Source organism: Cryptomeria japonica, chromosome 9 (genome assembly GCF_030272615.1).
Source record: "Cryptomeria japonica chromosome 9, Sugi_1.0, whole genome shotgun sequence".
Classification (NCBI taxonomy): Eukaryota; Viridiplantae; Streptophyta; class Pinopsida; order Cupressales; family Cupressaceae; genus Cryptomeria; species Cryptomeria japonica.
The window spans coordinates 328596856-328621821 of record NC_081413.1 but is presented as its reverse complement, the minus strand read 5'-3'; the positions used below and the strand labels follow the sequence as shown (position 1 = coordinate 328621821).

At 39.1% G+C, this 24966-nt stretch overlaps 2 protein-coding genes across 5 annotated transcripts in view; both read right to left on the bottom strand.

Moving 5' to 3' along the window:
• Positions 1-24966, bottom strand: part of LOC131029737 (F-box/LRR-repeat protein At5g63520) — a 251491-nt gene that overhangs the window by 65607 nt on the left and 160918 nt on the right. For all 3 annotated transcript variants that reach the window (XM_057960372.2, XM_057960373.2, XM_057960374.2), the window contains exon 8: positions 23932-24125. In XM_057960372.2, coding sequence (XP_057816355.2) covers positions 23932-24125 — 194 coding nt within the window. The remainder of the gene's footprint in view (positions 1-23931; positions 24126-24966) is intronic.
• Positions 327-8105, bottom strand: LOC131029738 (uncharacterized). 2 transcript variants are annotated; one of them, XM_057960377.2, is made up of 3 exons: positions 1599-8105; positions 1336-1497; positions 327-1226 (listed from the first exon to the last, which is right to left on the bottom strand). In XM_057960377.2, exon 1 carries the CDS (start codon positions 6826-6828, stop codon positions 5452-5454), a length of 1377 nt encoding a protein of 458 aa, XP_057816360.2. In that variant the 5' UTR covers positions 6829-8105; the 3' UTR covers positions 327-1226; positions 1336-1497; positions 1599-5451. The 2 variants fall into 2 exon arrangements, with proteins under 2 accessions (XP_057816360.2, XP_057816359.2); XM_057960376.2 differs by having other exon boundaries at positions 1336-8105.

The window sequence follows — 24966 nt, the reverse complement described above, 5'->3', positions numbered from 1 at the left end:
ACAGCAATTTTTTTTGCCAAATTTGGGGATGGGAGGGGGGGGGACCTGCAGAGGGGACGGCTATATAAAATATAGGGAAATTTTAAATGTTCATATGAAAACATGAATAAAGAAGGCATATATACATTATAATATTATATTCATATGGAAACATGGATATAGCATGCATATGATACTATGAAAACATTTTAGAACGTAAATTTTGAATGTACAACATTGTCAATACTCAATATGCATTCATATTTCACAATTCATTGTCAATGTGCATGTGATAATAGATATTAAAGAAATAACATACAAAATGCCCAAAGGCTACACTGCTGCCATATAGTTTCATTGTCAATTATGATATCAAAATACAAAAAAACAAAATATAATGTTGCCCCTAATGTGCATCTCCTAACATTGCATCAAAATCAGAGTCCTCTGAGTCTCTGCCACAGTCATGGTCCACGTCCAGCTTATCCAACAGAATCCCAACCAATCCCTCTCGTGTCTCCTCCTCATCAACCTGGGCCACATCTTTGGGATCAACATCCCATCATAAAGCTGGAGTCTGTCGATACTTTGGAGTCTGACAATCCTGAACTCGAAGAGCACTATGCACAGCTACTAGCTTCTCTACTCGAATAGAGGTAAGTCTATTCCTCTTGATAAAGTGGATAAAGCCATATGTGGACCAATTCCTCTCTGCAACACAGGAACTAGCAACCTATGAAAGTAGGCAAGTGGTAAGCAACTTCAATTGTGGTGTATCCCTCCCATGCCATGTCCACCATCCAATAAGGTCTCTTTGGGCTAATATAGCTATGTCCAACCTTGCATGTGGTTTACTGAATGTAGGGCCACGAAGATTTGTGAAGTCAACAAATTGTGCACGAAGTATGGAAGCCTCTGCATATATCTTATCAATGTCCTGCGTGAACCCATCTAAAACCCCATCATCATCACATGGCGGCACCCTTCCATCCCTTGGTGCATACCATTTGCGATTCACTGCATAGGCTGTCATATAAAGCGGCATGTTCATTATGTTCCACCTCTATGTCACAATGGGCCTAATATGTTGCTCGTAGAACCCCAAAGTAGGATCCTTAGCCAAAATTGTTTGCTTAATCTTCCCAAGCATACTATCAAATGTCTCATGTATCTCTCCAAGACTAGGAGGGTTTGTATCGGCATATCTGATGACATTTACAATAGGTGAGATGATAGAGCAAACATATCTGCACATGCAAAGTTCAAAATACTAAAATCAAAATATGAAAATCAGTAATCTAATATTTAATTTTTAAATCAACTAGCAATTTAATAATAAAATCAGTGATATCTTACCTCATAGTGGACCACCAATTGTCATCAAGGATCTTTTATTTCGGAGATTTTCCTTTAGTAGAGTTTGATTCCCGCCATCTAGCCCACTCAAGATTCACCACCATCAACTGTAGACAATCATGCACCTCAAGCATCCTCTCCAACAAGATGGAAGTCGCATACCTACATTCATTAAAATAATAAAAAAAATTAAGTGGCATACCTATATTCAATGTTCATTAAAATAAAAATTTGGAAGTTTGATACAAAATTAAGTGGCATACCTTGTTTCAATGCGTTTGAGGAACTGCTTTGAAAATGATCTAAAGAGAGCAAGTGAGGTGTGGTGCTTGCAAATGAACGTTTGAATGTCTCTAGCTCTTGCCACCACTTGCTTCACCCAATCTATTTTTCTTATGTCTTTCAATGCATTGTTCAATGCATGAACACAACATGGGGTCCAAAAGATGTGCCTATAAGCACCCTCCACCATAAAACCTGTTGATTTGCACACACGTGCCGAGTCAGTGATCGCCTGTACAACATTAGTAGCCCCAACCTCCTCTATGGCATCTCTCAAAATGCTAAACTAGAACTCTGCATCCTTACGCTTCCTTGAACAATCCACGGCTTTCAAAAAATAAGAACTAACAAGGTATGTGACAATGATATCGATGAGTGGCCGAAGTCTAACATTAATCCACCCATCCATCACAATAGAGCAACCAAACCTCATCTAAGTTCGCTTCATATCCTCCATTAGCACATTAACCTTGGAATACTCTTTGTCTCGAAGAGTAGTCCATAGCTTATGATCTCCAGGGGGTGTGAATGTGGGACGGATAGTGATCTTTGACCATTTGTTTGAAGTAAGAGGAACGTGCCACATGAAATAGGATGGCATTAGCAAAAAAGAATCTAGCAATGGATGTCTCTATAGCTTCACGTCCTTATGCATTAAACAAAGCTTCTACTGACCCTCCCTTTTGACTACCCATCTTCCTCTTTCCTCTTGTCTCAACTTGACTACTACTACCAATAGTGAATGTCATAGGTCCAGATATTTGTGAACATGCAAAAGGTGTTGGTATTGCCACACCTTGTTTCGCCATTTCTGCCTCCATATGCAATCTATGACACTCTATAGTCTCCTCATCTTTTAATTTTGGACAAGCTTTGACCCAACGGCCTAGAACACCCAAAACATGAGATTTTACCCTTGTGTAGCTGCCCCTAAAATCTGTCAAACAAACATGACAATCCCACACCCTACACCCTCCCGAATTGTTTTTCCTTTTACCCCTAGGTGTAACGTATTGGAGAAGAGGTTTTTTCTATTAAAAGGGCCCTTTGCATATGTTTCCATAATTTTTGAAAAACAATTAAATATATTAGGTTGCTGCCCACTAATTCTCTCAGCACTTCCAATTCATTCTCACTACTAGTATCACCCCCACTGCTGCTCGTTTTTTTTGAGTTTGAATGAAAGTTTACACTGATAAAATACAGAAAATAAAAAATAAATCAGACATCTCTCATTTCATTCTTCAAATGACAAATTGAAATTTTGAAAAAATTAAAAAATGGAAAATAAATTAAATAATAAAATATCAAATATGGGAAGCAATTTAGAGCCTTACCTTAAAATGCAGAAACTAAAATACAAAACCCCACTGTATATACATTGTTGCTGCACCAATGGGTTTTTGTCTCTGATTATAAACGATACAAATACACTGTGTTGACGTGTCTAAAGTCGCATTGCTGCAAACTCCATACGGCCAACACAGAATAGAATGAACTCGCTGAGTATCCTACCCTCTCTTGAGATAAGGAAATCCCTAATGTTGTTTCTCACGTTTGATCAAAGGGGACAACCTCAAGGTTTCGTTTGTCAGGTCTTGACTACGGGATTACCCAGTGGTTTGATGTGTTTTTGCTAGAAACACAAGGGGACTTACGATGATATGAATAATTGTTGGATGAGTTCCCTAGAACTTTAATAGTCCTGCTTATCGAATGGTTTAAGTTGGGTTGATACTATTTTCAGCAAGACTGCAGATTCTCTTGGTAAAAAAGAAAGAAAGGAAAAAGAGGGATAGAGAGAGAGAGGTACAGATAATATAAAGTTTAACTAAGATAGCAGATTCAATAAACAGACAGACACCTCCAAATAACTAGATTAAGCATTACCAGGTATTTAAGCACAATACTTGCATCAATCTAGTGCGATCTTCAAGGGAAAATTGAATTTTCATGCTATTAAATACAACATAAGAACTTTGACATTCATTCAGTGAGCATTCAAAAACCGAACTAAGCATATGAAAGGTTCAGATTAACCATGCAGAAGGAAAGACAATCAGCCATTCCCTAACTCTATGAACAGCAAGGACTCTATCGGATGTTTACTTAGAAAATGCTATATAAAGGAAAGAAACATAACTGAAAATTCTAAATTAGTGAAGAAGGAGACCATGCACTCACAGGGAAACTTGAAACAGTCTTAACTTTGCATTAAATCTTGTAAATTTCGCCAGAGCTTCAGCAACAATCCATGAACTTCTTACAAAAATGAGGGAAAACCAGTCCCTTTTATTGGCTTCAAAAATGGATGAATGGCCAAGATCTAATCTAAACAAAAGGCCCAGATTCATCCTTACAAAAGAGTACCCATACCCATAAATGAAGGGTAAATATCAGCAACTACCCCAAAGGGAGCAATAACTACCCAAAAGGTAATTAAAACTTATCCAAAATAATCCAAAAAGGCACACATAAAGTTTTACATTTAGTTGACTTGGAAGTCAAATATGTCCCTTTGGCCAAAAAGTGCGCTTTTCAAAATCAAAAGGAAAAAAGCACTTTAGGAGAGCACTTTTTTCTTTTCAGCTTCACATCCCTTTTCCAGGAATTCATCCTCGCCGTGCAAATATTCTTGCCAAAGGTCCCGACCTGCTATACGTTCCTCACGAACATATTCCTGGAACCTGAGGCACAATTGGAATAGAAAACTGAATGGAGGCATAGAAGGATGACGAATTTTATACTGCATGCCTTCAAGGTATTGATCTACGTGCTTCAAACCATCCTTCCAACTGGAACAATTACACTCGAAGCACAACATGTCTGAATGGAATTGACCAGCAAAACTCAGGTCCCTAGCGGAATAGGTAATCCTATCCGTCCCTAGTCTTTCCTCCCAGTCCGGCTGTATCACTTCATCGGACAGGTCATTTTGCCATCCCGAGACCATTGATCAGAGGATCGTCTTGCCGAGTTCTTGCATGGTTTTCAAAATTGTCTCGCATGCATCGTGTTCTTTATCAATGATTTCTCTTGTGTCATTCTTCATGGTGATAGTCCAGTACCATTCTTTGAAAATGCTGATATCATGGGGGTGCAGGATGTCGGAGAGTGTGGGGATCTGTGCCTAGGTCCAAAAGAGAGATCTTACGAGGGGAAGAGTGGTGGCAGCCACTTCATGCATTCTAAGGGATTCCCTCTTTACCTCTAATAGCCTGACCAGGGTGGTCTCTCGATGTGGGCCATCTCTTTTACTTCTTCAAGGATTCGTTCTCCCCTCCCTTTGATGCCTTGTATCCATTCTCTGGTGGCCCTTGCAGTATCCCGTACTCCTTCAAACTCCGATGTGGTCCTCTGTGCCAATGTCGTCGGGGGAATGTGGGATTCAGAAGCATTGTGTAATGGTCTCAGGAGTTGATCGATGTATTCCTCGGCCTGCTCAGCACAAGCTCGATACATGTCCCTTTCATCTGTTATTTCTTCAAGTTGCTTGAGTATGTTCTGTATTGAATCCTTGAATTCCTCCTTTTCCTGTTCCTTAGTGGCTCGTCCGATGGGGACGGTTGTGATGCTATAATCTGCCAGTGTGATTTGATCTGCTGGCTTGTCTATATGCGAGGTGGCGATGTGAAGAATACGGTTCCTTTGCTCATCTTTGGTTATTCTGGAATATGCCTTGGGCTTTTTCTTCCCATTGGCTTTAGCTTGATCTATACGTGAGAAGATGTCCTCCAAATCGATGGGTGGCTTTGTGGCGGCCTTGCGCTGGGCTTGGGCAATTAACCATTCTTGAGGTACAGTCTAGGTTGATGCTATGGTTAAGTTTGCACTCTATTCTTTGACGTTTTCAGCCATCTCATCACAAATTTGCAGCTGTTCCGCTATAGGAGGAGTAGAGGAGGTGCCAAGTTCTTTGCTTGTAGCCGAGTTTTCCCCCACTTCACTGAACAATTGCCCGGTGCCTTTGTGTGACGGTTGCGCTTTAGTCTTTTCAGGCCCACAGGTATTATCTGTCTTTTGCTCTCCTTCAACAGTGGAGTCACCCTTGGTAGTGTTATGGAGCAGCAATTCATGGCGGCTCTGTTGGGTGGATTCATGTACTTCGATCCCCTGATTGGATGGAATCTCTCCTTCCTCAATTTGGTTATGTGGTTCAGCTGATCCAATTACTCTTAGCTCGACGTCCAGCATGTCGGGTGCGGGAGGATCATCAGCTCCAAATGCATCGATGTCACTCTGGGAAGGAGGAGCAGGTATATAATCCAATTCTACTACATCATCGGACGAACTAGGGTCCTTTGATGACGAAGTGACCTCTGGTCTCCTAATGGGAATCTTTTCCCTTCTTGTTCTTTTGGATGTCCAAGTTCCTCTACTGGCCTTGGCCTTCTTCCTTTTCTCTGGCTTTTCAATCTCTTCCTTAGGTGCATTGGAAGTTCCCTCATCTCCGAAGGACTGAGAATCCAGGTTACCCATTAAGTGGTAAGTGAACTGGACTCCTTCATGAATTAGTCGCTCAATCTGCTGATGCAACCCAGTATATCTTCCTCGGGCTGCCATGATTGCCTCAAAATCAATGATCGGGTCCTGCGACCAATCAACGCCTAGCAAAAGATGCCTTACTGCCTCAAATTCCCAGACTTGCAAGCAATTTCCTGAATCTACGAGTTGATCTCGGACCCGGCGATATTCATAGAGTGGCATTTGCTGCACACTCAGCCTTGAATATTCACGCCTTCGGACCTCATAGTCATCAGAGCAGTTTTTCCAATAATCTTCAACTGACTCCTTTGCTTTGTACTGCCTGCCATAGGCTCTCTTTGCCAGATTGTCGTGATCGAAGCATTTCCTTGGAAAATGCTCCTGTAGGCCATAGGAGGCCAGCTCTGCAAAGGATTCCTCCGCCTGGGATGGGGTCTTTAGATGGACATCCTGGTTGCCTATAATCATGGGGAATGTGAATCCATCCTGCTTGCTATCTCTAAGTAAGCTACCGGCCGAACGTGACTGCCTTGCGACCTCCATGAGAACTATCTTGTCGGTTGGGTATCGTGGAAGTTGGAGAGGGGCACCATCGAAGCCAGCTATCCAGATGTAGGAGAACCTTGGGAACTGGATGAACCAAGCTCCGTATCTCTGTACTAGAATAGTAGCTTGCTCCGAGAGCCTTATGTGTAATCCTCCCTGCATAAGCCTGACCAAGCGCATTGTGAAGGTGTCATTGACGTGCTTATACTGGCCAGCTGCATAGGCCGGGCTATTCTTTTCCCTCTAAGCTATATCCTGATAGTGTAGCTGTGGGTAACAATCGTATACTTTTACTTGATCAGGTCCATTCCCGATTTGACCTTTCATTATCAAACCTGGCAGCGGTTGGTTCCTAGCGAACATGTAGACTAAATAGGATGTCATAGTGAAGTACTTCTTTGCCTCAAGTTCGATCAGCTGGGTGTGGATATTGTTGCTTATGATCTGGGCCAAGTCAAACTTGGATTTCCCAGCGAAGACCTGTTTTGTGAAGTAAAACATCCATTCTTCAAAGTAGATGGATTTGGGGAGTCCCATAACCCTGCTGAGCAATGTGACCATGTCCCCATGCTCATTTTGAAAGTCACTTCTTGGGGTCTTTTTCCCAATTATGACGCTTGGAGGTCTTCTCTCCCTGTACCACTCTTCATTGATCAGTGTTCTGCATCTGGTAGGATTCATATCATACGCCCCCTACGCTTCATCTATAGTCGTGGTTGTGGGATTGTTTGGGAAGGGAATATCAAATGCGTCCCCAATGGCCTCAGGAGTGAAGTTAGCGATGACCATGTCCTCGAGGAGCACCAATCTGGAACCTGGTTGGTAATGTCGGGTGGCCTCCATTACTAACACATAGTTTTGCACTGCTGGGGGAAATCCCGTTGCTTGGGCGATGCCACTTTCCATCATCTGCCATAGGCATCAGGGAAGAAGACTCGGCTTCTGAAATCTTGGATATCGATATGGCCTACGTCAGTATCACCGACATTGTCCCAGACACTCTAAACTTTTGACTCCTTCAGTCCCCCTCTTTGATACTGGTATTTCATCCTTTCGACTCTGCGAGGGATATCTGATTTGGATGCTCATGATGTCTCGGCTGTAGCAAGCGTCTTTGATGATTCTACCGCCGATTTAGGCATTTATCCTGCACAGCCGAACGCAGATTACGAGGCAATAAAAAGGAAGTAAAGCGGGTTAGATAAAGGATATACCAGCATACCAGGATCAATTCAAAAATCGAATTGAAAGAATAGCATGATATTGTTAGCCGAAAGCTTGATTGATTTAAACATAAGTATTTATGAAGCTTTTCGATTGCGAATTTATACTTAGGCATTAATTTCAAAATGGACAAAGCTTGAGAAATTTTCCTAAGTCTGAAAATGCATCTTCTAACTGATTCTTAGGAGTAAGTTCTGATTTCAATCGCTTTGCATGACGCCTTACAAACGGAAAAAGATGCGATTTGAAGACTTTAAGCATTTTAATCAAATTTTTTTTGCACAGACATCCATCCAATTTGTAAACATTTCAGACGATTGAGAGAGCTAAAGCACACTTACCTGGTGAAAATGAATGGCGAGAAATTGCACGATTTGCCTTGCAAGAACGAATTCCAAATTTTGAATGGGAGGGTCTGCAATTTTTTGAATTTTAACGATTAACTTCTTTATTCAAAAATTATTTTTTTTGCGCCTATGGTTTGAAAAGGACCTGCAGTTTTACTTTTGAATTTGAATTTGAGACTTAGCGATTTTAATTACCTTGGCGATATGGGCGATTTGTTTTGGCGACTCTTTACTACTCTCTACAAAGTATAAGAACCTCTTGACTTTCAATGCTTCAAAGAAGAGTTACGATAGCACCTTTAAATGGCGAATTTGGGAGAATGAAGCGCCTTTGCAAGTTTATAATCTCTAGAAATTCCAGTCTCAACCCCACGCAAGGCTTTGGCGATGGAGAATGGGGTCGGCGGCACACACTTATTGCGCGATAGGCTTATTAGCGCGGACCTTGGCAAACTTCGGGGTTTTCTTTTATCTTCAAGCTTTGCCCTTCATGCGATTTACCACACACATCGCAATTTTCGACGGTCGAAGCGGCTCTGGGAGGGTTTTGCGGACCCCTTCTTCACATGATTGACCACGCACTTACCCTCGAATGGCGAATTTTGGAATTTAGAAGGGTTTTGAAAACTTCAATATATGCGTTTTCTCCTTTGATGTGATTTTCGGAGGAATGAGATTTTTTAGAATTTTAAACACTTCACATTTGACCCTTAGTCATGCGAAGTTCGGCGCTTAGGCGTGGTTTGCTAAATTTCGGCGTTTTCTTTTATAACGCGATAGGAATTTTGAAAACTACGGCACTTTAACCCCCTTTGTCAACTTCGCAACCTCTGAAGAAATCGCAATTTTCGGGAGTGTGGCGTGGTTTGCTAAACTTCGGACCTTTTGACAATTTTGTCAACTTCGGCGACTTCTAGTGTTTTGCCAATTTTCGGACCTTTTTATCGTTTTTCTAACTTTCAAATTTTTCTGGCATTTTGGCCTAAAGGTCCGAAATTCGCCCCTTTTGGGCATTCTGGCAACTTTTTAATTTTCTGGCATTTTGTCCCAAAGGTCCGAAATTTGCCCCTTTTGGGCATTTTGAAATTTTTCTAATTTTTTGGCATTTCGGCCCAAAGGTCCGAAATTCGCCCCTTTTGGGCATTTTGAAAATTTTCTAATTTTCTACACTTCGGCTTGAAGGTCCGAATTTCGCCCCTCTTTTGCCTTTCAGCTGGCGAGAATCGCCATTCATACAAATCTCACAAACTTGTAAAAACAAACGTCATGTAATCTCTCTCATTATTCTTATGCAAAAATCGGCGACTTTGCGTCCTCATGCGACCTTCAGATGCGTTGTCCCTTGCTTGGCGGACTTCGCCAGTTTCTATCATCCCATGCCTATTCAAGGTGATTTTGCAAGCTTGAACAATCTCTTGGAATTCGTCCCCGAGGGCTCGACTGACCTAATGGAATCACCGGCTCCTTCGTTCAACATTATCATCTCACGGACTGATCGCGGGCTCGCTCGAAAGGACGTGAGATACTCTGCGCGAAATTCAACAGGGCGAAGACGAAAAAGGGCCCTCAAAATAAGGTGGACCCTGTCAACGACAGGGAGCGTGTGCAACGCACAACACACTACTTAACCCAACCGCCAATGTTGTAAGTCGTTGGCTCCAAGCTATTACAAAACTTGAAAACACAAAGTATATACCCTAAACGATATACAGTGTGCTTAACCCAGCGTATTTTTTTGAGGAAAAATTGTATAAAACACAGAGTAGGATACTCAGGATCCAAATGAACCGAACCAACACTATGCACAATAGTGAAAAAAATCGCAGCGCAAGTATCTCATTAAATAAAACAACAGTATGCTTGGATAGCGCAATGCAAGTTCCATGAATGTGATAGGGGAGTCGTGAAAATCAAAAAATTAATTGAATATTCAATGTTCCTATGTTAAATAAAACAAATCGCACAATTTAGGGGTTTTTTATGGATAGGGCCCACATTAGACAAAAAAAAATTAAAAAGATTTTTTATGTTTTTAACTTTAAATAAATGGCCCCAACCGTGGGGAACGTCCATTTGTCCCCGAGACAATCGAGGGACGTCCTAGACATCCCCCTCCGTCCCCAGGAGGTATGGACGTCCCCCACGGTTGGGGCCAACATCACCCAATTTTCTAGGATGTTTTCGAAAAATTCTAGCATATTGGGGATGGGGGGGAAACATCCCCTAGTCGTGCCCACGTCACCAAAAGAACCCCAGGACCAAGACGGGGGTTTTAAGGCTAGGGACGTGTACTTGGGCTACGTAGTAAAACAAACATTAAACCATCAAGCAAATTGTTGTTAAAATGAGATTTCAGTCTACCAAATGACGTTCTTTATCAGTGAATCTAACAAAATATCTTAGTGGAAGACGGCAAAAAAAGTTAGTGCAAACAAGGTGGGACATTACTATGGCATCAAAGCTTGCGAACCTACCAACCTAGGTGTTGTGATTCAGAGTTGGAAAGATATCTACAACTAAGAATTCTATATTTGAGTTGATGCAAGTACTCTCTAATCTAATGAAGGATCCAGACATTAAAGTATGTCCATATAGAGCCTTTTGAAAGCAGTGCCTATTATAGTTTCACTGTGACTTGGAGAGTGATTTGCTTAGAGAATCCATCACACATGAAGTACATACTTTCCCTAAACATAGAAATCAGCACTTTAACATATGGGATCAAGGTGTGTTAGCACCTAAGTATGATGAGACTCCTATATGGGATAAATTTCCTTTTGATTGTGATGATGTTTCAAAGTTTTGAGCACAATGCATGCATTGAGGGTGGCATTAATGGTGTTGATTTTGATGATGGTCTTGTGTTGGCACCTAAGTATGATGAGGATCCTCCATGGGATAAATTTCCTTTTGATCGTGATGATGTTTTGGTTTAGAGCACAAGGCATGCATTGAGGATGGCATTAATGGTGTTGATTTTGATGATGGTCTTGTGATCAAATCTGATTTATCATTATATGAGGCTGACTTTGAGCAGAGAATTAGTGACTTTGATGATTTGGATCCACAGTTTACTACTAAAAATGATAATGGAGAGGCACAAGTGATTTGGGACACCTTTGGAGTCATTGATGATAGGAACAAAAGTCCCGATTTTAGTATTCATCGTAGCAGCAGTCATTCTTTGCATGATCGCGATTGGAAGAGTCAATTCTTCATGTTTGTTGATAATGCATTGCTTGACATGGCTGTTGACATGGCTCATGACAATCCACTTTTTGAGTTAGGTGATGGGACAGCTCTTGGTTGTAGCATTACACTTGGTGAAAATAGCAAGGTGTGGGATCCAAGACTTGAGTTGGAGTGTGGTTTGCAGCCTGGTTTTGATGATTGGTTACCCCACTAGGAGACCACTAGATTAGAAATGTGCAAATAAGGAGATAGACGAAGATTGCATTATGAGTGATATGACACTTGGAGGCATCATCATTCCTTACTACATGAGGAATTGGAAGGTAACTTGGGTATGCAACTTAACGATTTCAGTTGAGAGCTATTTCCTTGTTGGTATTCACTTTGAGTTGCTTCATTTTGGCATGAAGTTTGGTCTTGAGTTTTGGAGTTGGCCAACAAGTGGGACAGTTCATATATTATCTAAGTTGATGTGTAGTAAGTAATGTGTCACGTCCCCAATTTTTGCCCTTCATTAGGGACAGCATTTCTACAAGGGTTGGTCCATTATTTGGTTCCAGTAGGCCAGCGGAGCATGGAGGGAACCAACTCAAGGGCTTAGAGAGTCGTGCATGAGCCTTTCAGGCAGTTTGGAACAATTGATAGCAGTTTCCTAAAATTTAGGAGGGATCCCTATTTTTTAGGGATTGACTAAGAGTGGTCTTGGGGGCATCCGAAGACATCTGGAAACGTTTTGGAGACTTTGAGTGCATCTCCTATTTTTTAGGAGGAACTCCCAGTTCACTGACAGACCTTCCAGAGGTGCACACAGCAGAGGAGGACCATTGGGGTTCAATTTCAGGTTGATAGGGTCAATCTCCTACTTTATAGGAGCATCCCTATATTGTAGGGGAGAACTACCAGTTGACCTATGAGGTTTAGGCATCCTTCACAGTCAGGTGGCTACAAGCAGTTTTCAGTTTTCAGCTCATTTGAGCATTTTATGAATAATATTTCCTCAGTTGGATTAAATAAATAATAATAAAGTGAAATAATATAATCACTTTATATTATAATAAGGTGGCCCCTTGGCACATTTTCCTAGAAGTTATAACTTAATAATATGGCCACTTTTAACGAGGAATTAGACCCTCAATGTGTCAAACCACTTAGGGGAAGTTATTTTTTAATAAAAAGAAACATTTTAACATGTTTTATGATGCCAACAGTACAACCCTAACCCCAAATTTGAATTAGGGTTTGAGGCATGTTAAAAAGACATTGGGGGCAGCATTTTATTCATTATTCAGGTTATTGGAAAGAAGAAAACTTGCAGGTTGACCTCTAGAATACAGGGTTGCAGCATATTTTGGCCTCAAGGACGAAAAACCTTGTGCCTGGAGAGCTGGACGTCCACCCAGCTACATTATTCCTTCATATTTTGAGGAATTGGTTCGATCTTTGCATCATTTTCAGTAGTTTGTTCATCAGAAATTCCAATAAGTCCATTCAAGGGCCATATTGGTGTCTCATTATAGCAAATCGGGTATAATAACAGTGAATTGGTAATTTCCCAGCCTAGTCGTACTTCCTATAAGCTTTCCCAACAACTGTACCAAAGTTTTGAGCTAGGGTTAAGTAAATCATTTGCAGATTGAGTGCTTTGGAGGACTTCCATTACATATTTCAGGCTTAATCAGACCTGTAGCAGTGTAATCACCAATTATTCACTGCTATAGGTTTGATTAAGCCTGAAATAAGTAATGGAAGTCCTCCAAAGCACCCGATCTGCAAATGATTTACTTAACCCTAGCTCAAAACTTTGGTACAGTTGCTAGGAAAGCTTATAGGAAGTACGGCCAAGCTGGGAAATGACCAATTCACTGTTATTATACCAGATTTGCTATAATGAGACACCAATCTGGCCTTGAATGGTACTTATCTGCAATTTCTCACCAACAAACTACTGAAAATGATGCAAAGATCAAACCAACTCAAAATATGAAGGAATAATGTAGCTAGGAGGACGTCCAGCTCTCCAGGAACAAGGGTTTTCGTCCTTGAGGCCAAAATATGCTGCAACCCTATATTCCAGAGCTCAACCTGCAAGTTTTCTTCTTTCCAAAAACCTGAATAATGAATAAAATGGTGCCCCCAATGTCTTTTTAACATGCCTCAAACCCTAATTCGAATTTGGGGTTAGGGTTGTACTTTTGGCATCATAAAACATGTTAAAATGTTTCTTTTTATTAAAAAAATAACTTCCCCTAAGTGGTTTGACCCATTGAGGGTCTAATTCACCGTTATTATAACCGATCTACTATAATGAGACACCAATCTGCCCTTAAATAGTGCTTATCTGAAATTTCTCACCAACAAACTACTAATAATGATGCAAAGATTGAACCGCCTCCTCAGAATATGAAGGAAAAATGTAGCTGGGTGAACGTCCATCTCTCTAGGCACAAGAGTTTTCATCCTTGAGGCCAAAATATGCTGCAACCCTGTATTCCAAAGCTCAACCTGCAAGTTTTCTTCTTTCCAATAATCTGAATAATGAATAAAATGCTGCCCCCAATGTCTTTTTAACATGCCTCAAACCCTAATTCGAATTTGGGGTTAGGGTTGTACTTTTGGCATCATAAAACATGTTGAAATGTTTATTTTTATTAAAAAAAAAAACTTCTCGTAAGTGGTTTGACGGTTGACCCATTGAGGGTCTAATTTCTCATTAAAAGTGGCCATATTATTAAGTTATAACTTCTAGGAAAATGTGCCAAGGGGGGCACTTTATTATAATATAAATTGAATATATTATTTCACTTTATTATTATTTATTTAATCCAACTAAGGAAATATTATTCATAAAATGCTCAAATGAGCTCAAAACTGAAAACTGCTTGTAGCCACCTGACTGTGAAGGATGTCTGAACCTCATAGGCCAATTGGTAGTTCTCCCCTAAAATCTAGGGATGCTCCTAAAAAGTAGGAGACTGACCCTATCAACTTGAAACTGAACCCCAATGGTCCTCCTCTACTGTGTGCACCTCTGGAAGGTCTATCAGTGAATTGGGAGTTCCTCCTAAAAAGTAGGAGCGCCTCCTAAAAAGTAGGAGATGCACTCAAAGTCTCCAAAATGTTCCTAGAGGTCTCTAAATGCCCCCAAGACCACTCCCAATCAATCCCTAAAAATAGGGATCCAACCTAAATTTTAAGAAACTGTTGTCAATTGCTCCAAACTGCCTGAAAGGCTCATGCATGACTCTCTAAGCCCCTGAGTTGGTTCCCTCCACGCTCTGTTGGCCTACGGGTACCAAATAATAGACCAACCCTGCTAGAAATGTTGTAACTAAGGAAGGGCAAAAATTGGGGACATGACAGGATCCATGTGGTTTATATTAGTGAGTTTGGACCATTGCAAAGGATTGCTTTCCATTTAGCAAGAAGATTGGAAGAGTTCACATTGGCATTTATGACTCTACATGACACCTTTGGAAGATATATTGAGGATAATGGTTTGGGTTTGAGCAAATATTTCTTCCAGTTGCCTAAGTTCATGTTAGATACAAGGATTACAATTATGGACCTTACTAGGATGCTTCAGGAGGAGATGTTTCAAGGTATAGGTTTCATCCCTTACAAGTGTTTCAGCTTGGTTCTTGATGATGATTACTTTATTGGGTTCTAGGAGATGACAGTGCAATTTGGGCACAATGTGTTATCAATTATAATTAGAGTAGCACTGCGTCAGCATGGTGGTTCTTTTATGAGACTCACTTGGAACCCTAGAATCACTTTGGTTTGCAGTTAAACAACTTTTGAAAGTGAGAGAGACGATGCTCAATTTTTGGAGTTTATGCATATGCTGCCTTTCTTATTCTTCCTAAGATCAATTCTCTAAGGAGCTAAGCCAATTTATGCAATATTTAATTGCTCTTCATACAAGAGGTTTTCAGGACTCTTGTGTTGGTACATTGCAAGATAGTGCATTGAGTAGATGGTGCTACAGATCTCCTAGGTTGACTTGGGACCCTACAATCATTCTTAGTTTCAATTTGGATCAGTCTGATATTTGTGGGATTGTATTGGCATTGCTTGAGGAGAAGCAATCTTTGGGAAGGGTGGACTATAATGTCCCTTCTTCTGGGTTCTCTTGCAATGTTGTTGGTGTTGACTTTTTCGGTTTGTGTCAGCCAGTTCAGAGGAGTATTTGGATGTCACCAATGAGCTTAGATGATTTATTGGAAATCACTAACTCTTTTTGGAGGGATTTCGGACAAAGTGTCCATAATTACTATTTGTAGTGTCATTCTAGAAACTGATTCAAACAATTGGCAAACTATTTCTGAATAGTCGATGATTGCTAAAATTGATGATATCTTGGTGACATAAAGTCTTTTAAGATATTATTGTAAATAACGTTAAATTACTAAAGTTAAATTAAATATTTAACTAACATTATTTTATTTTATTAAACTAACTTTATTTTGGTGCCTAAGGTTTTAAATAATCAAATAAAGTGCTTTTGGGGTGGGCGCCAACTTAGGTAGACATAATGTAGTACCCCTCCTTGATCAGACTCTTTTTGTATTTATGTTTGACTTCAGATGACTGTTCAGTGGAACATTATTGTATATTGATTCAGACTTTATGCGATGTTATTTCATGCTTTATCTGGATTTGTGGTGTATGCTTTCCTGCAATATCTCAGTGCTTGTGATTAATGTTATTTTTATAGATCATTATCATGGACTGACACTTTTACCTTATATATGCGATGTGTTATTTATATGTTACGTGTTTGCAAGTGTATGGGATGTGAGGGGATGATTTTCCTTCACTCACTCCGGTGAGATAGGGAATGTCACGATTCTCCTTCATCGGTGTGTGTGCAGTGTCTGTTTATATATTTGTCTATATGCACGTGTGGTTCTTTGGTGCAGGATATTGCAGGTACTAGTATCGGGTAGGTACGGGGTATCGACTCCACCTGGTTTCACAGGTCTGAGCGTACCTTATATGTTCGATGAGAGTGGAGGAGATAGTTGTTGGACCCTAGCTTGACCCGCAGTTACACTTGTGTGAGTGTTGTCAGTCCGTCATCTTTTCCATTTGACCGATATGCGAGTCAGAGTGCTTTAGTGTTTCATCTTGTGAGTCGTCATTTGAGCATTCCTTGTTTTGCGTGTTTCCGTTTATTTAAATGGTTATTTAATTGAGTGGATGATGCTATTTTTGTGTTGGCGTAATTATTTAATTATTATGCTCTTGAGATTATTGATTTAATTAAATAAAAGATTTGCTAGAATTAAATGGTTAAAATGGCTTATTTTATTGTGCTATAGTTGTATTATTATTTTGTGAAAAGAAATAAGTATTTGCCTTACCATTTAAATTTGGTATGCATGTGTTGAAGAAAGTATTTTCGAAAATGAAATAATAATAAATAAAAGCTTTTCCTTTTGCCTTTCCATTTGACTTTTGCATTTTATATTTTGTTGGAAAAGAATTGTTTATGGAAAAAGGGTAAATCTGATTGTTTTTACTTTTTAAATAATTTAATCTGATTGGTTGGAAAAACTTTTAACCTAGAAAGTTTAGGTTGACATATATTTTTCCCATATATTCCTGGGAGATCACGGGAAGAAGGGGAGGCAGAATTTTGAAGGAGAAATTTGGAAAAACCATTTTGGAAGAGGGGCTGGAGTTGGATTTGGGTTGCAAGATTGGGATTCTTCCATCAATTTGCTTCCTGGTTTGCTTGAAGGTTGGATAACCTCTTCTTGTTTTGCAATTTAAATTTTGAATGTTTTAGTTGTTTTCTGTGCGTTGGAAAAATGTAAATCTCCTTGCAAATTCTTGTTGAATGATTGGAATGAAAGGAATGGTAGCTATTAATGATGATTTTGTTGAAGTCATAGCAAATGGGTGCATGTTGGAAGGAAATGGTTAATCTTTCTATTTGTTGTTTGTTATTTGCTCTTACAAAATCAAGTTCTTAAATTATCTCTTCTATTTGGAATAGAAAGGAATTGATTTAGTTTGTTGTGCATTTTCTAGTATCTATTTGCCCAAGATTTGGGGCTTATGTTGGCAAAAATTGGTTATTTGCCCTTGCAAGATGCAAGGAATTCTTCTTGTGTAATGGAAGTGAAGAAATCTATTATAATCCTTCTCCTATCTTTTAAAATTCTTCTTATGTTGCCCAATATCCTTATAATTGGGGCTCTTGTGTGTTATTATTCATCATTTACCTTATTGGTAAATATCCTTTCTCATTTTGGATTCTAGCACTGTGTGTGTGTGCCCCGTGAAATAACAGGGGATGATTTAAATTCATTTTAAATTGTTTAGAGAAGGAAAATTATTATTAAATTAGTTAATCTTGCCCACGTGGCGGGCTAGTCCCACCACGTGGGATGATAGTTGCTTGCTACCGCGGTAGCAGCACTACCGGCGGGTAGTGTTCGCTACGGGGGTAGTAGCACTACCAGTCAGTAGGACTGCTACCAATCGATAGCAGTACTACCGGTCGGCAGTGGCTGCTACCGGCGGTAGTGTCTACTACTCTGGCAGCAGTGCTACCGCAGGTAGGGCCTTGGCCCACCGCGTGCCGTTGACCCTCACGTACATTTCAATGTGCCGTTGAGTTTAATTTTTATTAATGCAATGAATTTTTTAAGTTAGTTTAAATGTTAAATTTTAATGGTAATTTATAAGTTAATTTTATATGTTGATTTTTATATTGATTTAATAGATTTATCTACTGAAAATCAAGGCTTTGGATATTAATTCAAATTGGTAATTTTGGATGTATTTTTGGAAATAGATTATATGTTTATATAATTCATATTGTTATTTGGTTGAATAATTAATATGGATTTGATTCTATATTGGTGTATTGAATTTGGAAATTAAATAGAAGTGAATGTTGTATCTGAATGATGCATTAAATGAAGGGTGTTTTATTTAATTTTCAATCAATGAAGTTGCAAGTGTTTATGATGCTGATTTTCTCAAAGATTGTCTGAGTGCGGACTTAGTCAAATTAGCTTCCCTTGTAAAGAGTATTATTTGTGTTATTTCTTGTCTTTGGTTCAGTCGTCCTGTTGTGGCGTATTTGGTACCTTTTGATCAAGTGAAATATGATGACCTCGTTGTCGTAACCAAGTAGTGTCTTTTCCTTATGGTTAACCAAGGGTCAGTATGTCCTTGTTTTGACCACTTGTATTTGGATAGTGGTGTTATGGCTGTTTGCTTCGCCATAGGGTCCTCGTGGAGTGACCATGTTTGCTTAGTGTCCTTTGAGAGAGTGGCTTTTGAGTGGGGGCCGCGTCTGAAGTGGATGGCAGGATAACCCCTCGAAAGTCAGTTAATAAGTGATAACCTAATAATTTGAATAGGAGGTGGGTAGTGTATAACATTATAAAAGATATTGTACCCCGTGCATGTTGAGTGCTCGTATAGGCCCAAGATGTAATGGGAAGGCCTGGAATGGCAAACCGACCACCTTGTCTTCACAAAAGGTAGGTAGGGTCTGCATGAGACTTAGTTGGAGCCCGAGGTTCGGTAAAGGTTACAAGGATAACCCAGGATGGGGGTCGGGACCTATGGAAGCCTACCATGGTAACCATCATAAGCTATGCGATGACACTCTCTCTTTAGGGTCACTTGTGTTTTGTGATGTCGAGTCACTTGAGTATTGTGATGTTGAGTCACCTGGAATATTGTGGAGTCGTATTCTACTGTCATGGAGTCGTATTGTTTTGTCGACCATGTCATGCTTATGCTTGCTTGAGGGTCCTCTGCTATCTCCTAGCACGGTGGGGTGATTCTAGTTTGGGATCACATGGTCGGGTGGTAGTGCCACTTCCCATCGAATGTTCTTGTTTGTACCTTCATGCGAGGATTGGCTTCGCAGGTGTTCCTTTGGTTCATGACTCATGCTCTATCTCATGTTTGGAGATTATTCTTGGAGACCTATGTGGTCAGTTGTATCAATGAACTTATGTAACCTTGTAATTTGGTTAAGTTGTAACTCTGAATGTATTGAGAGCCATGTATTGGAGGATCAATGTAATCCTAAGGTTTGGATGTTATTTATCAGCTTTCTATATGATTAGTGTAAATGCTTTATTAAAGAAAAGTTGTATTGTATCCTTTCAATCTTTCAATGGTGTAACTGTTATTGCATATGGCTTATTATGTTCTATGAGTTTTTGATGGTTAATTGGATTAATCGTAATTGTGGAATTTAACTTTTAGTTTTATTCTTCGTTGGTAACCCTTTAAGGAATTCTGGTGTAAGTCTTCCTCTTGTGTTATTATAGTGCTATTGTCCTAATTAATGCACTTAGTGTGATTTATACTTTTAAAAAAATATATATATTTCACCCTTACATGTGGTATTCCTTTGGGGTTCCTGGCGGGGTATTACACATAAGGTGAATTTAAAATCAAATTAGAAAGTGCAAAACTCTAATTATGCTGAAGATTATTATTTCTGATATTTCTCTCCAATTGAGAAGAAGAAACCTTGTGTGGTTTAGAGATCGAATGTGATTCATCTCAAGCCTTTGGAGGATGAAAACTCTCTTCTGAAAATCTGTTTCACTGGTGGAAGATCTAGCCTAGTTGGTATTTGTCAGAGATATCACTAAGTATTTCACAGTGCATTTACTTTGACATTTTGTGTGTTTTCTATTATTGGTAGTCTGCAGGAGTTTGGATTATTATTGCCAAACATTGTAAAAGAGCTTGGATGCCATACTTGTTGAAGCTGACTTATTATTAAAATATTGTTTGGTGTGGGATCTTGAGGAATTTGGCAGATTGTTCTTGGCATGGTTTTTCCTCCTTATCAAGGCACGAGCCTTCTATTGGTTGGATGTGGGGTTTGTACTAAAGTCTAAAATCAATGCTTATCTTGACATTGGAAACCTTGCTTGGTGGAATGAACTATGGCTGTGTAGAATTAAGGGTAATCTGAGCTGAGTGTTGGACATTGCTGGGTGCTACAATGACATAAATAGTGACTCACAGCTACAGTAATTAGTTTTCTTTATTTGGCGTGGAAGTTCTATCTGCTATTTGGGTGTTCATCTGCTAGCAATCAATATTCAGTCTATGCTCAGAAATTTTGAGACTTTTTGGTGTGGTAGGTATTTGCTGTATGATTCAGTTTAAAATAAAAATTGAAAGCTGTGAGTTTCAGATTTATATTTTAAGGGTCAGCAATATGCATTGAGTTTTGCCACCTTTATCAGATGTGCAATAGAGAAATACACTTCCTTGATGGGCACATGTGGGTTCAAGGTGACTTTTCAGATCTGTTTGAAGTTGAAATAACTCCTTTGAGGTGCCTAAGTGTTAAAAAGGGGATCAAAGACAGTGACAGTAATTTGAAAGAAGCTGAAAATTAAATAATTGTTTTGGCAAAGTCACCCCTGTTGCTCCAGTGCATCACTTGGCAAAAACACAACATAGTTTTCTGAGTGTACTATCTTAATCTTGATTAATTTTTGACATTCTAGAAGTTGGTGGAGCCTTGTGAAGGGATTAAAGAACTGACCAGCAGTTTGGGCCTTGAGAATTAATGCCAAGAGGAATATTATTGCTGTTCATGTGGGTCTGAAATCTTCCATCATTGGCGTTGTTATACTATCTTATCCTCGTAAATCTAAAACAAACACTAAACCATCAAGTAAACTGTTGTTAAAATGATATTTCAGTCTAGCAAATAATGTTATTTATCAGTGAATACAAGCAATCTGTTTGACAAAATATCTTATAGTGGAAGAAGGCAAAAAAAAAATCTTCTCTAGTGAAACCCTTTGGGGTTTGGAGATTGAGCACAGTTCATCTCAGCCTTCTAGACGATGGAAACCCTCTTGAAGAAGATCGACTATGGTGGCGAGAGATCTTCCCTGGTCGATTGCAGCCTGAGTGTCATGGATTGCAGGTTTGATTGAAATTATTTAAGTTTGTGGGATTCGAAGAAATCAACTTATCTTCTAGTTTTTTCTGACGTTATCAGGTTTGTGGGTTTTAAGCTACATAAGATTTACAGGCAAAAAGTAAATATCTATTTTCTACGTATGCAAATTATTTGAAATCAGAGTTTTGTGCAGTGTGTTCTCATGATAAGGGAAGAAATATTAAATTAAAAACTATAGTAGTGGCTATTAAGCCCCCAAGAGGAGACTGTATATTTTTTAACTTTGGCAAAGTAGGGGCGATTCAGTGTTTATTGGCTTCGAAGCTTTAATCCAGGGGACACCGCATCCCCAATCCTTCCTAATGAGATTCGAAGCCAATTTAAATAGCTTTAAATATCTGAAAATCCAACACAGGAGTCAAGGAAGGTTTGGCGCAGCATTTTTGTTTTTTATAGTGGATTCTTGGGAGGTGTGGGAAGTGTTAGAAAAAGACAAAACGGTCTTAAATTTGCAGCTTAGACAGTCTAAGCCACCTCTTTCCTGAGCAATACAAATAAATTAGGAATTCATGGAAGTTTCTGGGTCTTGTGTCTGGGCCGCCATACATTCTAAGTGATCACCTAAATAAAATAAAGAGATTGTGTTTTATGCCAGCTCTTGTGATAAGTGTTTAACTCTCCCATGATCATCTTCTTTGCTGGACGTCTAAGAAAAGCACAAAGCGCATAAGACAAAGGTTATCCAGCGCAGCAATAAAAACAAGTTAAGGAAATGACTTCTTAGCTGCCGTTACTAAAGGAGAAGTCGTGAACTTTAAGCAAAGTCGTAGCTTCCTTAGAGAGATTTCTGGAGCATAGTATTGGTTGACTCAAGACCTCTGAGTGGATGAGTGTATGCTGGGTGTGAGCAATGCAAAACTAGTCGATGGTTTTAGTTTTCAAATACTGGCTTGATGTTAGAAATGATGATGTAGAAACATCGAGCATATTGTGAGCACTATATTCTAAGTTAAAGTCACATGGGAACAAGCTCTTGTTGATCGACTCATTATTGCTGTAGTGATGTGTTGGAATGCTGAAGGTACTTATGATGGGCAGAATCCTTAGAGGCAGGACAAGTTACCTTGGACTGGTGCATTCATCTCTGCAGCTCGCAGTTGATTTTTGGGCAGTGATTTAACACTTTGTTGGGATGTTGGAACAAGCACAGTTGAGGATCTCATTCCATTTCCTATGGTATGCAAATATAGGTGTTGCTGGTCTCAATTTCTGGGCATGCTCAGAGTTGAAAATTGCCTCAAAAAAGGTCAGAAAATGCAAACTGCTTACCTAGTATTGTAACAGATTGCACAAATAAATTAATTGATTCTTAGTTCAAAGTGATTCAACAGTTTGTTAATTCTGTTATCTCAAATTTGTATCTGTTCATTGGAAATTTCATGAATGGTTATTTGTCTCTGTTCATTGGAAATTTCATGAATGGTTATAACATTGTGCCTTAGTGAAATAAATGCTATTTGAATTCTTATGAATAACCATTAAAAGCAACTTGAAACAACACACATCAGCACTCTCTTAACATTCCAGTTGATACCTCTCAAGGAATACATGAGAACTGTTTAACATAATGTCAGTGAACTGAACACAAAAGGGTGCAAAAATTTTGCTGCCAGAACAGAGGTATCATATTACAAATCCTCATTGTCTTCAAATGTTTCCTTCAAGTATATTAAGGAGACCTGTAAACCAACCAGAATATATGTGGAATTGCCGCTTAATACTTCTTTTCTATTCAAATAACCGGTTTTCTATTCAAAAAGTACTACCCTATACATAACAACTAGGCTCCACTACAGCAGAGTATGTTGGATCTTCAAAAATTGGATTCCCATAAGTAAATCCCCTGTCAAATGTTAGAAACACCATGAAGCTTTACAACCTTCAATAATGAACATTGTAAAAATAACAGCTTTTTACACATATCAAGGAAATACTAAACAAGAGAACATTGTAAAAATAACAGCTTTTTACACATCAAGGAAATACTAAACAAGAGAAATTTCCATGTGCTGATATCTTTCTGGAACAATCCTAACTCTGATTCTAGAAAATTTGAAATTGTGAAAAACTCATTTCCACAGTTTCTATGGCATAGATACAAACATAATACTCCAAATCACATTAATATAAAGCAGTGTAATAAGATCCTGTTCCAAATGCTTATAGCTTCAAATCAAGGAAAAAAGCATGCTCATTTCTTGGTTATGTTAACATCTGAAAAAAAGAAGAAAAGTATCTCATTAGGAGATTCAAATACAATAAGAATACAATAAACTATTATGTTTCCTGAAATCATTTCACTACAGAGATTCTCACTTTCCCTTTGTCTTTTATAATCAAAAGGGAGGAAATAACCCAATAAGCTAGACCAAATTTATGTATTTTCAATCCCTTTATTTGCTGTCTATTTTAAATTATTCTTAGCTAATATGTTTCGAATTTTAGATAGGGAGACAGCAGCATAGGTAATGAAAGGAAAATGTAAACCCCCAATAAACATAAAAAAGAAAACAGTATCCTAAAACAACTAATGTAAACATAAACCTGATCATCCAAGTCCTCTAGTACAGACTGTCCGTCAAGCTCTGCAGGCATTCCTTCCCTCTTACAAGTAAGCCAGGTAACAGTTTGCCTCTCCACGTCATCTCTTGAAACCCTTACCGAAATAGCCTTGTAGGTTGGTCCTACTGGTGATAATCCTGCTGAGACCGCAGGATTAAAGTGAATTCTTGCAGACTCTGCACAAAAATTGCATTGTTGTAAAGAAAATAATTAGCATGGCAGTTATTCTCAAGTTCAAGTGTATAAAATAAAGATAAATGCAATCCTAAGCAAACTTTGTTTAACAGAAAACTAAAATTTTAAGATTTTGGGTTCACTTAACAAAGAATGTGTCATCTTAATGAAAATAGCTAAACCTTGTTAAACGTAAAACTTAAATTCTAAGGTTTCTGGGTTCACTTATAACAAAGAATGTGACATCTTAATCAAAATGGCTCCTTACAAAAGTTTCAACACATACTATAAAAAAGAATTGGTGGTCTCTTCATGGCAATACCTTAACCAACATCTAAAAATTATTTTCATGCTAAAGACTGTTGGCCCAATAGTAGACTACTGTCAAAATCAAAACTGATGCATGCGTGATCACCTTTAGCTGCTGAAAGCCTGAAACAACCACCCAATGTGATCACCCTCAGGCCTAGCTAGCAGGTGACTCCATTAAGCCTATTCTTAAGTTCCTGAGGGTTGTTGGGTGGTGGTAAGGGAACTCCAATGTTATTGGAGAGCCTGGTTTCGAGTTTTCTTGGCATCCGATGGTGGTTTGGAGCTCAATTGGTATCTAGGATTGCAGTGATACTTTTAGAGGCATTTTTGGCCTCTTGGCCTGTTCTCCACACTTCGTTGAGAGCATACCTATTTCTAGTAAGTTCCCTTTTAGCATCTGGCATCATTCCTCAACTTTAGTTACCTCATGGTGTGATTAGTTTTGGTTTCCAGTACCTTGGCAGTGCATTCTGCAATTTGTTTGGGGATATTTAAAATATGCACTAAAGTTCTAATATTAATGTTTTATTA